This window comes from Cucumis melo, chromosome 7, assembly GCF_025177605.1.
Source record: "Cucumis melo cultivar AY chromosome 7, USDA_Cmelo_AY_1.0, whole genome shotgun sequence".
In the NCBI taxonomy this organism is placed as follows: domain Eukaryota; kingdom Viridiplantae; phylum Streptophyta; class Magnoliopsida; order Cucurbitales; family Cucurbitaceae; genus Cucumis; species Cucumis melo.
In genome coordinates, this window is record NC_066863.1 from 4,111,811 (window position 1) to 4,127,642 (window position 15,832).

A 15,832-nucleotide genomic window follows, 5' to 3' on the forward strand; every position below is an offset into this window, starting at 1 on the left:
TTAAGGTTAGAGAAGGCACAATTATTCTTAGAGACAAAAAAAAAAAAAAAACATTTGAGATAGTCAAAAGGTCCATGAATAAAAAATAACCAATTCATAAATAACAATTAGAATTGGTCCCGGCGGGGCTCGAACCCGCGACCTTCGGCTCATAAGACCAACGCTCTAACCAACTGAGCTACGGGACCTGTATGTTAAAAAATGGTAAATTTACATTTTTACCGTTTAAAAAAGATAAACAGAGCCAAATGGCATTTTTTTTTTGGCATGAAATTTGTAATTACTACTTCAGACCAAAATTAACTTTAAAATTACTAAACTTTGAGATTCATTGAAAAATTTTCACAAACGTATCTAAGACTATTTCTTATCATACTATCTTACATTTTTAAGTTCTGAGTTACAAAACAAAATAGGTTAATAAGATAAACAAGTTTTTAGTAAATAAGCTCGACTTATTTAATAAACATCATATGTATGTATGTAGTTATTTTGATAAAGTAAAATAAAATAAAATTTATTGAGCATGGTTTGAAACTAATTATTTTTAACAAATCTTTATTTGCTTAGCTAAAAAAGATGGTAGAAGATTAGTAATCGATCCAAGAGACCAACACTATGGGTTAAGAGGACAACTCAAATGAATAACAAATTTAGTCCTTCAAATTTTATGATTATCTCTATTGGTCTCTAAACTTAATATTAATGTAATAAAATCTTCTGTAATTAAGAATATATTATTTGTTTTCTTGCTTATCATACAGACCCTTGTATTTATCCCCTTATTCCTTGATGTATTTCACACAAGATATTTTATCAATAAAATATTTATTCCACATGGTATCAGAGCCTTAACCTAGGTTACTATTCAGCCGCCGCCGCCGCCGCCACCTATCTTGCAGTGTTCTGTTCGCACGCGATTCTCCGACGACCAATCTCCATCCGCGTTTTCTTCTGTCTGTAGCAAGTAACCCAGACCCAACACGCCCAATCTCTGTCCGCGTTTCTCCGGCGCACGCGGTTCTTCAATCTCTGTTCACGTTTCTGTACGCTCAGCCATTCGCCGCCCGCCTGCGTTTCTGTATGCCCAGCCGTTCGCCCATCAGTTCGCATCTCTTCGGCGTTTATCTCTTCGACATCCGATCTGTTCGCAACAAGAGACCCAGCAGGCCCGCCAGCGGTTTTGTACACCAGTCAGTTCACGTTTCACGCGTTTCTGTCCGTCCGCAACATGCTTCGCACGCCATCGTCTGCAGTCCGCGATCTCCGACTTCCGATCCTAGCTATCTGTTCTCCGGCCTCCGTGAAACCCAGCCAAAGCCGTGGTTTTCTATTCGATCCTGCTGTTCATTTTCGTTCTCTGAATTTTATTTCTTGTGCAAGTCTTCTATTCGGATCTATTGACCAATATTGTGTTCTGCTGACTTATTTCTTTATTGTGAGTAGATGGAGAAAAGTGAAATTGCTTGTCCAATCACCACAATTCTTGATGGTCAAATCAAATGAAAAGTTTTTTAATCGGACGAAAATTATGGCGTATTGTTACCGGCGATATTACCAAACCGACCAAACAAGATAAGAAAGATGATAGCAAATTTATCGAACGTCTTGAAGAATGGGACAGTAAAAATTATCAGATTATTACCTGGCTTAGTAACACATCGATCTCTGCTATCCATACACAATTTGATGCTTTTGAAAATGCTAAGGAATTATGGGTTTTTCTATCTACACGGTTTAAATCCGTCGGATTAGCTCATTACTATTAGTTGCAAAATAGCCTTGTCAATCTTAATCAAGAAGTTGGGCAATCGGTGAATGAATATCTAGCAACGCTTCAACTCATATGGACTCAAATCGATCAAGCTAAAATCGGTAAAGAACATCTTTGTCTTATTAAAGTCCTTATGGGACTTCGTCCAGATATGAACCTGTTAGGGCTGCCTTACTACACTGCAGTCCTTTGCCCTCATTGGATGCAGCTATCTATAGATGAGTGGTTTGCAATCTAAATCGAAATAAAAAAACATGCAGCTTAAACCCCAAATTAAAAAAATCGCGACCACTCGAAAGAAGATGGAAATTACCGTCGTTGCTGTGAATGTGAGAGAGAGAATGAGAATGTGAGAGGAAGACGCGGACGAGTTTCTTTAGAAGGAGAGAAATGCGGCCGAATTTGTTTCCAAGGGTGGGCGATCAGAACAACAATGGTGGCGTCGATCACTTATTTGGAGAAGGAACAGCCATCGGAGAAGAAATGGAGGGGAGTCGTTTGGAGAAGACAAGCGATGCGAAAATAATTTGGAGATGGTCGAAAAGATTTGGAGAAATTGAGTTCTTCGTATAGCAGACGGTCGAAAAGAGTAAAGTAAGAGAGAGAATGTTATTTTTTCACAAAAAAATTATTAAAAAAAATTAAATGGACCTTTAATGTCGGTGGATAACTGACATTAAAGTGTCTAATTTTTTCACAAAATAAAAAAAATAAAATTAAAATTTAAATGGACCTTTAATGTCGGTTTTCAAAATGGCGAATCTTTAATGTCGTTTTAAAACCGACATTAAAGCTTAGTCTTTAATGTCGGTGGAAGTCCGCCTTTTCAAAACCGACATTAATGTTCTTTTTTCATTTTCCCAACCGACATTAAAGCCTATATTTCTTCTAGTGCTAAGAGATATTATTTGAAGAAAAATGTCTTGCCATCAATCTCTCCAAACATTCTGATGTTGTTCTTGCAGACACTTATTCATCATCTGAAGCATCAAGCACATTTTGTAAGAATCGTAAGCTCACTGGTCAGAAATTTATTGATTGTCCTAAAATAGAATGCAGGTACTGCCATAAGTCTGGACATATTCTGGATAATTGTCCCATAAAACCGTCTTGACCTCGAAGCTATCCTACAAAAACAAAGAACTTTACTAAACCTGGTACCTCCTCTGTTGCTGCTGTTGCTTCAGATAATTCCACCACCCCCAATTTTCAGATAAGTGATCTTCAAAGTTTGCTAAATCAGTTAATTTCATCATCTTCCTCTGCACTTGCCGTCACACCAGGTAATCGATGGCTTCTTGACTCTGCCTGTTGTAATCATATGACATCTAATTATTCTCTTATGAACACTCCTAGTCCTGCTAAATCTTTACCACCCATTTATGCTGCTGATGGCAATTGTATGAATGTCACTCACATTGGTACCATTAATACCCCCAGTTTAAATCTTCCTCATACTTACCGTGTCCCAAACTTAACCTTTAATCTAGTGTTTGTTGGTCAACTGTGTGATCTTGGCTTAACTGTCTCCTTTTCTCCCAATGGTTGTCAGGTCCAGGATCCACAGACGGGACAGACGATTGGGACATGTCGCAAAGTGGGAAGATTGTTTGAGCTCTTATCACTTCAGGTTCCTTCTCCTTCATCCATCTCTGCTCCTGTCACTGATTCTGATACAAATCACTGGCATCTCCTGAAAAACTACGTCATTTAATTTCTGTCAACAATTTAAATAATGTTACCAAGTTTGTCCCTTTTAATTGCTTAAATTGTAAACTTGCTAAGCAACCTGCTTTGTCTTTTTCTCCATCCACTTCTATATGTGATAAACCTTTTGACTTAATCCATTCAGACATTTGGGGTCTAACCCTACTACCACTGTCCAAGGTTATCGCTATTATGTCTTATTTATTGATGATTTCTCTCGTTTTACATGGATCTACTTTCTCAAACACCGCTTTGAACTATCTCGCACCCATATTGAATTTGCTAACATGATTCACACCTAATTCTCTTGTTCGATCAAAACCCTTCGCACTGACAATGCCTTGGAGTATAAAGGCTCCATTCTTCTATCTTTTCTCTCCCAACAGGGCACTCTTGTTCAGTGCTCCTGCCCCTACAATTCTCAACAAAATGGGCGTGCTGAGCGCAAATATCGTCACATTCTTGACTCAGTACGTGCCCTCCTTCTTTCTGCCTCATGTCCTGAGAAATTTTGGGGTGAAACAGCTCTTACATTAGCTTATACCATCAATCGTCTTCCTTCTTCTCTCACCATTTGAAAGATTATATGGTACTCCTCCCAACTACTCTAACCTTAAAGTCTTTGGTTGTGCATGCTTTGTTCTCTTACATCCTCATGAACACACTAAACTTGAACCACGTGCCCGTCTCAACTTGGATTTTCTTTTAGTCCTCATGATACTGCACTCTTTACTCGTCACACACCCCAGGGTATTGTTCTTCTTCTCCTTTATGTTGATGACATGATTATCACTGTTAATGATCCACAGGCTACATCTGATCTCCAACATTATCTTGGTCAACATTTTGAGATGAAAGACCTTGATTCTCTCAACTACTTTCTTGGTCTTGAAGTCTCTCGACGCTCAGACGGGTATTTCTTATTCAAGCCAAATATACCTCAGATCTCTTAGTTCGCTCAGGAATTACTGACTCCAACATAGCTTCGACACCATTAGATCCCAATGTTCATCTAACCCTTTTATGATGGTGTTCCTCTTGAAGATGTGAGTCTATACTTGTTGGTAGTCTCATCTATCTAATAGTGAGTCGCCCAGACATTGCATATGCTGTTCATATTGTCAGTCAATTTATGGCTGCTCCTAGAACCATTCATTTTACTGTTGTGTTACGTATTCTTTGCTACATTAAGGGAATCTTGGGACATGGACTTTAGTTTTCCCCTCAATTATCTCTCATATTATCTGGCTACTCTGATGCAGATTGGGCTGGGGATCACACTAATCGACGCTCAACAACAGGTTACTGTTTTTACTTAGGCGATTCTCTCATTTCTTGGCGTAGTAAGAAACAAAGTGTTGTCTCTCGTTCCAGCACTGAATCAGAATATCGTGCCCTTGCCGATACTACTGCTGAATTTCTATGGCTTCGCTGGCTTCTTACTGACATGGGTGTTCCCCAACAGGGACCCACTCTCCTCCATTGTGATAATCGTAGTGCCATCCAAATTGCCCACAATGATGTTTTTCATGAACGTACAAAACACATCGAAAAATGACTGTCACTTCATTCGTCATCATCTCTTGAGCAATACTCTTCTTTTACAATCTGTCTCCACCGCTGAGCAACCAGCAGATATCTTCACCAAAGCTTTACCATCTACCCGCTTCAATCAATTACTTACCAAACTCAAGCTGACAGATACTCTACCACCTTGAGTTTGAGGGAGGGTATTAATGTAATAAAATCTTATGTAATTAAGAATATATTATTTGTTTCCTTGTTTATCATACAGACCCTTGTATTTATCCCCTTGTTCCTTGATGTATTTCACACAAGATATTTTATCAATAAAATATTTATTCCACACTTAAAAATATGTATGATAAAATTTTCAATTTTCATTTTTGCATTTGATAGTTTTTTGAACTTTTAATTTTCTTAAGCAATATAGACACATTCAAAATTTTTAAGAAAATAAAGCTTCATTGATTTTTCATTTTTGTTATCGAGACTTAGGCTCGAAAACACCGTGTTCATTTATTACTTCATATGTAATGTTGTAAATTTTTTAGGATTGTTTTCAAATTCAAAACCAAGATTTGAAAACTAAAAAAGAAAAAGAGTAGATTCATTTAATAATTTTTTGGTTTTTGAAAATTAAACACTCATTTCATCTCTAAATTTCTCTATATTTTACCATTTTTTTAAAACAAGCTAAAATTTCAAATCTATTACAAATGGTTTTTAAAAATTTGTTTTTGTTTTGAAATATGATTGAGAATTCAAGTCTTGTACTTAAAAGATGAGGTCCAAAATTGAGATAAAATATATATAATTTTTATTTAAAAAAAAAAGCTAAATAGCTATTAAATAGAATCCTAGTTTTCAAAAATTGGTTTTTATTTTATTGACTAGGAGTTGTAATACAACTTTACAAATGAAATACAAAAATCAAGAAAACGAACACAGTTTTCAAAAACCCAAGGGCCTAAGTGTTCTATTTTACATCAATTTTAGTTTGGTGTGGAGTAAGATTGCAGATATTTTTTAAGTTTGAATGTATATGCTAAATATAATATTAAAACTTTCCAATAAGCGAGAAAATTAGAACCTCTTCAATATAATAAGTAATTTTAAAAAAATGCAAGTATGTAAATCGTAAACATAGTTAAATTATTTTAAATGTTAAAATTGTTGAAAATATTTTTAAATATAATGTCATTTATTTACATGGGGTCGTAGAAAACACCTCAAATCACTTAAAACAACATATAAAATTTCCGTTTCAGTATTTAGACCAATCACTTAAGGAGGCTTCAAACGGGTTTATTCAACTCACGTCAAATATGGTAGATAACAACATACCAAACGGCTTTTTGGACTTTACGACCGGAGGGATTCCCTTGTTAACTAAAAGATAAAAGGTATTTTACATAAAAAAGTAATAATAAATGAAAGAAAAAAAGGGTAAGAGTATGAAAGGGAGAAAGAGATGAATTGCATTGCATACAAATGTTTGGAGGAGAGGTATAAAAGGAGAGGAGCCCACAAGTTGGATTCCAAAAGATCATTCCTTTCCTATACAAAACAAAACAAAAACAAACCCAAACCTAAAGTGATGAATTGGGTTGTAAAGTTGGCTTGGCCTTGAGCTCATTTTGGAACTATAATCCATAATTTCAGAGAGAGAAAATCTCAAAAATGGGTTTTAGATTTACATGGAAAGGAACCCACTTAGTAAATTGTATTTGTAGCACAAGGAGTGAATTTGATCTTCATCAGAGTCGGTCTAGGAATGAAACGAGGAGTAGAGCGACGATTTTGGCGATATAATCGTTTCCAAAAATTCTCTGTATGTATTCTAATCTAATCTTAATCTTTCATGTTCTTGATCTTCAACTGATTTGATTTACCCCCATTCATTTCTCTCAGACATGCAACTGGATTTGAGAAGAATCTAATTCCCTCTCTTGATCCTTTTCATTTCGCTTTGGTAGCTTCGCTTCTCTCTCTCTCTCTCTCTCTCTCTCTCTCTCTCTCTCTCTCACATTTCTTGTTTACCTCCATGTGGGTTTTGTTTGTTGAAAGTCTCTTATGCTTTGTTAAGTGGAAATAGTGACTTTGTTTCAGATGGATTGTAGCTGGGGTTTCAGTTCTTGTAGTGGAATGGCCTTGTTTAGAAACTAGGATGTGTTTGAATTTTGGTTTGCGTTTTGAAGTCTAGATGGAAGATGATAGGGATGGCAGAAGAGGAGCAAAAGCAGAGGTGTTATAATAATAGATTTGGGAGTTTTGGGACAATTGGTGGTATTAGTGGTAGATCTTCTTCTAAGAAACTTAAACCAAAGCCTAAGAAAGTTCCACAACGAGGACTTGGTGTTGCACAGCTTGAAAAGATTAGATTAGAGGAGCAACAGAAGAATGATGCAGCTGCTGCAATTTTCTCATCTTCGTCTCCATTGTCACCAACCAAATCCTCCTCATATTTGTCTTTACCGATTCCTAGTTTTCTCCAATCGAACCGGTCATCATCTTCGTCGTCTTTCCCTTCGCCACCTCCAGTGAATATCTCCTCTTCCGCCTCAATGTTTGGGCCACCTCTGCCTGTTCTAAACATGCCTGTTAAAGATTCTTTCACTGTTCCATTGGTGGATCAAGCAAATAGTGGTGGATCTGAAACTGGGTTGTCTGCAGTTACTATTTTGGAGCAAGGAAATGCTCTCAAATGGCAAAATTCTTGTGAATACTATCTTGAGAAGGAAAATTATGGGGTTGATCCTGGGTTGGCATTCCGTTCAAATTTTGATTTCCCTTATGGAGTTAACCCTGGCTTGCCTTCCACAAAACTCCTGCAAAGAGCACAGGAAAATCAAACACCTTCTCCCATGGTAATGCAGAAGCTTTTTTTTTTCTTTGACTGCCTATGCAATGCTTCTTGAAACAAACTTCACGCTTTTGGACAAGGAGACTAATTTGATTACTGGAACTTGCAGGTGAATCTGTCATCAACAACTTCAATGTCTTCTGGTCTTAATGTCCAGATAGAGCCCCCTTCAAACCAAAGCTATTGTTATGGCAACTACTCAACCATCTGGCCAGACAAGGAAGAGAAGGTGATTTCAATTACTTTACTTGGATTTATTTCATTATGGTTTTGTAAAGAATTCAACCACCACTGAAAAATGCTGTGTATTTGTTGATGGAAGTTTAGTACATAGTTTGACTCAGTGAAAGTAAGTGCTGCGAAGAATTGGAACTCACCACTGAAAAATGCTGTATTTGTTGAAATGTGTGAATGATTGTGTTAAATATGTAGTTACAGATGTTTGGTACGAAGAGATTGAATTGCTTTTCTCCAAACAATCCAACTGAACCGGTGTTCGATCACAACTCTTCCTTCGCTGTTCCGAATAGATCTGATGATTCAACATCGCATGGCAATGGAAGCGCACTGAGTTTTCGGTAAGACACTGTCTGATTTGATCATGCTTTGTATGCTTTAGATATGGTGCCATAGTTGCCCGAAGTGTTTTTCCAATATGCAGAGAGGATCGTGCGCGGAGCTTAACATGCGTATCTGCACCAAGTTCCTTGGAAAACATTAAAGACGATGAGTTTAATGGAAACTTCCTTACCCTTTCTTCTCTTGCTACTTGTCGGACATCATGTCCAAGCTCTAATATTGCTAAGTGTCCTCCAACTTATCCTCTTCTGCAGAATCTTAGGGATTCCAATTCGGAACCGTATCCCTCTCAGGTAAGAAAGGAGTGGGTGAGTGCATAATGATTTGTCCTTTGGTGTTCTGCCATTTGCTGAATTTCATTTCTTTTTTTTATTGATATGTCAAAGGGAGGATTGAAACCTGTCGGATTGGCCGAAAAGCAGCCTTTCTATAGCTTCCTCCCACCTGCAGAGACAAAGTCTGGGACAGAAACTGCCATTTCTAAAACCAAGTGCAATGGGGAAGTAGGAGAAATACTTGATCTAGATTTGAAGTTGTAGAAACTGCCATTTCTAAAACCTGTATGTTACCCTTTTACTAGCTCTGTTTTTGGTTAAACTAGATAGGTTTAAATTATGCTGTTTTGTGTAAGAAACCCAAAATCTTAGCCTGAAGTTGGTTTCTTGGGTACTTTTTTCTGCTATTAGTTTTTTGTTTTTCATTTATGCAAACCACAGTTTTGATGATTCGGTTTCAAAGTCAAAAAATCCAAAACTAGATTTGAAATTCTGATCTCCTTTTCTATTTTTCTAACATTTCTCTCTTTACCATTTCCATTTCTTTGCAAATTCTCTTTCTCAAAATGTCCCTTGTAACTTCGATCTTCTTTGTAGAATTGTATTTAGCTTTTGATACCATCTAACAAGGAAATACTAGCTCAAAGTACGCTAAAATGAGAAATAATGTAACAAGAAAATCCATCCTTTCGAGGACTAATCTCTTCAAAAGAATTCACCACCCTATTACTATCGAATTTCTCATATCAAACGGATGTGTGTGTTATAGTAATGATTACCTATGCAAATGGATAGTGTTTTTTTCTCCCCCCAAGAAACTAGAAATCGTTTAATCGATCATATAATTTAAGAATGAAATTTGTTTCTTAAAGATGATTATGATATTTCCTTGGACAAATACTTTGCTTTTGAAAAGATTTCATTCCCTATTGAACACCGTAAAGAAGTTGAGAGAGAAAATTCATTCCGGAAACTTCCTATATTTTCTTTAGTTAAATTTTCGAGATATTAACCAAGGTCCAAACATAATAATTAAAAGAAACATACAATTCTTAGAAAGAGCAACGTGAAATGATGTATATAACATATATTTAATTTCTTTTTGAGTTCACCATGTCCCCCAACTTTTTTATTAGATAATTTGATAAACAAATTATGCTCATTATTCTACTTCACTTTCAATATCAATATCAACACAAAAATGAAGCAAATAAAAAGAGAGCAGAAGAGTTATTGTATAACATCGGCTCAGCAGAGAGTATGTGCAAAAACATCCGGAAATTTAAAGGAATAAACCCCTTGAATAGAACTCAAAACGCCAACTGATCTATGACCAACCAAAGACATAATCAAGAACATAGACCAGCACAAGAGAGAAGGGGTAGAGAAGGAGAGCCACCAGAGATGTCCAGAGCGGGAAGGCAGTTCGGAAGCTACCCATGACTCCCATTACAACTGTAACGACGAGAATGACCAGCACTTCAGATGAAAAGTTCCAAACCAATCCTCTCAAGTAAACAAGAGCCAAGAAAACTGATAGGCAAAGGACATTGTTCATTGTCACTGCTCCATATAGCTGCACCAGGAAAGAGGTTAATCATTCTTCCAATATCTTCCAGTTTTCCTTTCTACTGGTCCCCAGTACAAATTAACTAAGTAAAGAAACAAAAGGTTAAGTATAAAAGAGAACAAACCTCGGAAAATGTTAAGGAGGCAGTTTTTCGCTTGTCACGGCTTGCAAAGATAATAGCAGAAACTGCTTCACTGGAGTTGGTTGCTAATGGCAGAGCAATAAATGAAATAAAGAACGCAGGGATTTTAGTTGCATTGGAGAAGTTATGTACGACATCAACCAAAGGGTCAGCAAAGGCAGCAGCAATGGCGGTTCCAAGTAACAAGAAGAGTATAGCTTTTATCAAGACCCCCTTGCCCTCTTCGACGCCCTCTACAACCTCATCGCTTTGTTCCCCAACATCCAGCAAATCGTGTTCTCTCTTTGTTTCCTGAAGACACATCATGACATGCTTCAGAAAAGCGAAACTAAAAATTGAAAGGAGAAATGCAGCTAACAGCTTACAACTTACTTGATGAAAGTTATGCAGATACTTCATTGTGTGAGGACCATCATCACCTCTGCCAGTTCTTGAACCTTGAACTTGAGAAAGCCACCTAATGATTCCATTGCCAAACTCATTAGAATCAACATGGGAATCACGAGAAGTATCAAAGTCATTCATTATTTTGTCAACAGCATCATCATGGTCTAAGTCGATCTCGTCAAACTGAATACCAACGATTAGTGCTCTCAGTTCAGAAGCTGAAAGAAGTCCATCCTTGTTCACATCAATTCTTGAAAATAACCTGTCATTATGTTCATTGAGCAACTATCAGCATATGATAAAATAAGAACGCGATGATAAAAATGAACAATTGAACTTCTTTTTCCTACGAACTTCTCTATTATTTCTTTATCTGGCTCCCCATTCTCTGTCAGGAGTCTTCCAAGTGTTTGCTGTTTTAAATGTCTTAAAAATCCAAATATAACATGCTTGTGCTTGACAAAGGCAAGTTTCCTCCTTTGAATCCATGGTTGGAAGACCTGCAAAAATTTTATCAATTCGTGAAGTAGGATACCATTGAAGTACGATTTCAAACATGTATATGAGAAAAGAAATAGAACGAAATAAGAGTCTTATCATTAAAGTAAAAGGTCAACATCAAGTTTAACAGAATAAAGTTAATACATTGTGAAGGCATTGACCCTTCCGTTGCAGCTATAACTTTTGGACTCTGGAAGATTAGAATAGCTACCTATGTTTCTTGCCCATCGAATTCGGTGTTTGAATTAAGGTCAGCTTTCTCGAGTTAGCATTTATGTTTAAAACATGAAAAACTGTAAATGTAGGTCTTTTTAATTTTCCAATGTTGTGTAGACAACAAATTCCAAAAAAATGAAAATAACATTTTGGGTAAACTTAATTTATGAGCTAAGAAATAGAAAAAATACCTGGTAAAGGCAATAGGTAATGAACATTGAAACAGAGACTATAAGAGCAATCAACACTGCCAAGTGCCTTCCTGATGTTGAATTGAGCATTTGTGGAAGTTGAACGATTAAAAATGGAACAACAGATATAACCATAATCCTGGCTGCATAGCTGGTCCAAATATCAGTGCTAACTCCAGATTCTGTCAAAGAAAAATTTTCAACGTAAATTTATGCATCGATGTAAATGAAGAACAGAACTTAAAAACCATATAACACTCGGAAACTAAAAACCAATTCAGTTGACCCAGCAAGTGTGAGAAAATGGACCAGTGACTGAGAATAGTTGACTATCAGAAAGAGATTAATTGCAAGTATGGAAGTGCAATGATGAAGCATTAATAGGTAACTGTGTACTAACAGCTTTTGGTATGTTCATAAGATGAAAAACTGGCGTCTTCTGAACATGTACGACTACTTAAGTTTCAAAGCTTTAATTGATGCTTGCAAAATGTTTCACCAAGTTAACCTAATATTCAGTTTCGAGACAATAGGAAGAGTAGATTAACATGATACATTGTCGTTGACACAAGTCATGACTAAAACTATAGAATTTGCCTGTAGTCAATGATAGAACTCACATAACACCTTAAATAGTATTCAAAATATGTCCTTTTTCTTTATTAAGTCTTGATAAAAAAAAAGTGTATTATTGATCAAAAAGTCTTGATCCATTACGCACAACATCATCCTTGTTTCCTTTAGAAAGCATCACACTCCCCTGAATAAGAATCAACTTTCCGTTAAAAATGAAGGCATGCATGAACACAAACAGACACCTCAGTTGAATATAACTAAGATAAAATGGCATACCAGTCAAGCTAAACCCTTTTGTATCCTGTGAATCTATGGCAACTGAATCTTGAAGGTCACACTTCCCAACAATCACACATGTGCCCCAGATCAGTGTAAGAAGCATGACAGTTGAGCCAGCTAGTAGACCCATTCCAACAGAGACCTGGCTTTGTGCAACCTCAGCACTTCCTGCAAGACCAGAAACTATAGAAAGGAGAAGATTAGAGGGTTTTTTCAGATCTCTCATTCGTCACTAACAACTGAAACAAGAGAAATCAAAACAGTAGACATCCCAATGAGACTGGCCAATTCAAGCTTAAGAACTCGGTGCTTTTTTTATCACTCTTCTTATTCGATTAAGTTCATTTAACTAACTTCCATTGGTGAAAGTCTAGATATCATTTTGCCAAAACGAAAATCGATATAAAATATGAACCCAAAAAATATGGAGTTCAAAATTACATAACCCATCATTTAAAAACGGCTCAAGAAACAAAAAGACAACAGATATTAGAGGATGGTCCATTTTGAAAACATAGAGTAATGGCTAAACTGAAATTTTGGAATAAATCTTGCCCAGTTTGGGAACTAAAGGCTGAGTTTTTGAAAAGATGTCGTCTTGTAAAAGAAAAAGAGATGAGAATCGTTCAGGTTCTTGATGTTGAGATATAACCGACAAGCAGCAAAAATTGAAGTACAATAAAGTTCGATGAACAAAGGAATAGCTAAGAAAGCGAGCTCCAGCAAAAGCAGAGAGATGCCCACACCAAGCAAAAATCAAACAAAGCAAAGTAGAGACATAACAGCAAATAGAACTTCAACAACAAGGCACCTCCACCTTTATTTTACAATACTCAACCCGTTTCGGAAACTTTCGGGGGTCAATAAACGGAACTTTTTCTTTGATAAAAGTAGCCAAGAAAAAACAAAAGAGAACCGACTGTACATTTCACGATTCTAATTCTATTTCAACCGCGTTTATGTAGTTTCTGCGATCAAACAGTTCGTGGGGAAATGAACAAACGAAAAACGAAAGTAAGATATAGATCATCCACAGAACCTTAATCTAAATAGCCTTTGCCTGGACCACAGAAACAGAACCCCACCTCAAATTCGCAAATCAAAACGATCATGTTCTCGAGAAAACGTATAAGCCAACCCATTTCATTTCGCAGGACATTTCGATTACAGGTCAAAACCCATGAAAGTGCAAAAGAAATATAGAAGAGAAAAAATCAAAAGAAACAAAAAGTACCGAGAATCAACATGGCATCAGGAAGAGCACCAAGCGCAGGAAGGAATAATCCCCCCACAATTCCAGGTCCCAAGATCTCCAACAATAGCTCGCTTCCAGTAGACAAATACTTAGCAGCCAAAAACATCAAATACCCATAAACGATAATCAAAAAGAGATTCCCCAAAGCAGTGGTGGTACAGGGCAGAAACCCATAAGACTGCTCGCAAGACTCTTCCTCTGGTGCAGAGAATGAAGAAAGCGTATTGAGATGCAGATAAGAGGGTTCCTGCAACTCATTGACGCCATCGGAGACCAGATCAGAGGAGGAGGAGGAAGAAGAAGAAGAAGTGATGGAAGAAATGGAAGGAAGGCGGGAGCTGTAGGATTGGGAACAGAGGACAAGGAAAAAGAGGAGAAAGAGGAGATGCAGAGGAGATTTGGACATGGTTTTGAGGTAAAATCTGAAGGTCCGGCGAGAGATAAGAAATGGGTTTCAGAAAAAAAAAAAAAAATGGTGGGTTTAGCTTAAAAGAAGGATCTGTTGGATTGGGACACAGAGATTTGGTACTGGAACAGTTGGGATCAGCGTCGCTGAGAGGACGATCCTCTCTCTCTGTTAGGAAGATGAAAGAATTTAATTATGTAATAATATTATTACCATAATTTATTGTCTCAATTTTCCATCATTTATTTTTTTAATATATAAAAGAAAAAACTATTTTTCTTAAATAAATAAATAAAAAATCTTTTGAAATGTCTCCAGAGTTAATTAGAAAAATAGTATAATCAACCAAAGGCATATTTATTGAATTTAACAAAATATGAAAGCACAACATATAATTTGAATTGTCTAATAAAATAGATCCTTAAAATTTTGACATATACTTATAAAATAACGTACGTTAATTTAAAATGAAAATTTGGAGTAAACGTCATTATCATCCCTGTCACATAGTTTTAAGTTTCATATTTTTCTTTAGTTTAAAATATTTTGCTCAAATGGTAGTTTTAAATTCCATGAGAGGGAAATGTATTATAAAGTTATATATAACTAATGAAAAGTAAAAAGTAAAAATTCTCTTTTGTGTAAGAATCAAATAACTATTTACTTTGCTTGCAAGTGGAAGAATAATTTAAAATAAAGTTTTATCTTACCATTGTTACTTTTTAGCGAGGAGTTTGAGGTAAAGAATAAAGTTTTTTTTTTTCTTTTTCCATTGGAGGATCGTCATTTGATGATAGATAAAGATTTAAATTATTATCTTTAACATCCACCTATATTTTATATTTATTTTTATCATTTAATTTTTAAATTTTGTTCTGTTTAATTTTTAAATTCGATACTTTGCATTTTTATCATTTTCGTGACATTATTTATTTATTAATTTTAAAAAAAATAAATATTCAAATCAAGTGATGACAATTTAACTCCTATGATTAATGGGATTTTCGAACGTGGATTTGTAAAAATGCATGATAAATATAGGAGGAAAAAATTCAAGTTATTTTTTAAATGAAATTAATATTATTATTGTATATCCTAGGCTCTAAATTATCTTAATTATAGTTTGATACTCAAATGCATCATTATGTATACGTATAGAATTTAAATATTTTGGTGCCAAATAAATGAATAACATTATTGGGCTATACAGTAGATGGTAGAGTGCTTTCAAATTCTAACACCATTATTGAAAGATTTTTCAATCATTATAAAATAAGTTATTTCCATATTTGAAAGGGTCCCATGCAAAATAATATAGTGATATAAAATTTTTAATTTTCTCAATATTGAAAATTATTTTATTAACTGAATTTTTATTAAAATGAAGCAGTCAAAAACAATTACAGCTTAAACAAAAATTAAACTTTAAATTTTATTATAATTATTAAACTCTTAATTTAGAGTCTCAAATTTAAAAGGTATAAAATTGTTGACTTGACCGAGATCTAAATATAGCATAGAAAAACATGTGTTTCAAAAGATAAAAGACAAAGCCTTGGTTTTGGATCGACCAATCGAACCAATAAA

At 35.6% G+C, this 15,832-nt stretch overlaps 2 protein-coding genes and 1 non-coding gene across 4 annotated transcripts; 1 reads left to right on the forward strand and 2 right to left on the reverse strand.

Annotated features, from left to right (window-relative positions):
* Positions 1-114: 114 nt before the first annotated feature.
* Positions 115-188, reverse strand: TRNAI-UAU (transfer RNA isoleucine (anticodon UAU)). Its single transcript has one exon. It is a non-coding gene; the product is annotated as a tRNA-Ile (tRNA).
* Positions 189-6,559: 6,371 nt separating this feature from the next.
* On the forward strand, positions 6,560-9,129 carry LOC103501800 (uncharacterized). 2 transcript variants are annotated; one of them, XM_008465497.3, is made up of 7 exons: positions 6,560-6,836; positions 6,917-6,977; positions 7,115-7,872; positions 7,978-8,097; positions 8,301-8,446; positions 8,530-8,740; positions 8,834-9,129. In XM_008465497.3, the coding sequence occupies exons 3-7, from the start codon at positions 7,216-7,218 to the stop codon at positions 8,984-8,986; spliced, it is 1,287 nt and encodes a 428-aa protein (XP_008463719.1). In that variant the 5' UTR covers positions 6,560-6,836; positions 6,917-6,977; positions 7,115-7,215; the 3' UTR covers positions 8,987-9,129. The 2 variants fall into 2 exon arrangements, with proteins under 2 accessions (XP_008463719.1, XP_008463720.1); XM_008465498.3 differs by having other exon boundaries at positions 8,307-8,446.
* A 795-nt stretch (positions 9,130-9,924) lies between these two features.
* LOC103501799 (sodium/calcium exchanger NCL) lies at positions 9,925-14,457 on the reverse strand. Its single transcript, XM_008465496.3, has 7 exons — positions 13,819-14,457; positions 12,582-12,767; positions 11,730-11,911; positions 11,176-11,321; positions 10,807-11,083; positions 10,417-10,725; positions 9,925-10,298 (listed from the first exon to the last, which is right to left on the reverse strand). Exons 1-7 carry the CDS (start codon positions 14,243-14,245, stop codon positions 10,050-10,052), a joined length of 1,776 nt encoding a protein of 591 aa, XP_008463718.2. The 5' UTR covers positions 14,246-14,457; the 3' UTR covers positions 9,925-10,049.
* Positions 14,458-15,832: the final 1,375 nt, after the last annotated feature.

Excerpts from the sequence above, each read along its gene's own strand:
- LOC103501799 (XM_008465496.3), bottom strand. The coding sequence starts at position 14,245 with ATGTCCAAATCTCCTCTGCATCTCCTCTTTCTCCTCTTTTTCCTTGTC. Across the intron at positions 11,322-11,729 it reads TTACCTATTGCCTTTACCAG|GTCTTCCAACCATGGATTCA; the intron begins GTATTTTTTCTA and ends AAATTTTTGCAG. Across the intron at positions 11,084-11,175 it reads GATAAAGAAATAATAGAGAA|GTTATTTTCAAGAATTGATG; the intron begins GTTCGTAGGAAA and ends ACATAATGACAG.
- LOC103501800 (XM_008465497.3), top strand. The coding sequence starts at position 7,216 with ATGATAGGGATGGCAGAAGAGGAGCAAAAGCAGAGGTGTTATAATAAT. Across the intron at positions 8,098-8,300 it reads GGCCAGACAAGGAAGAGAAG|TTACAGATGTTTGGTACGAA; the intron begins GTGATTTCAATT and ends TTAAATATGTAG. Across the intron at positions 8,447-8,529 it reads GGAAGCGCACTGAGTTTTCG|AGAGGATCGTGCGCGGAGCT; the intron begins GTAAGACACTGT and ends TCCAATATGCAG.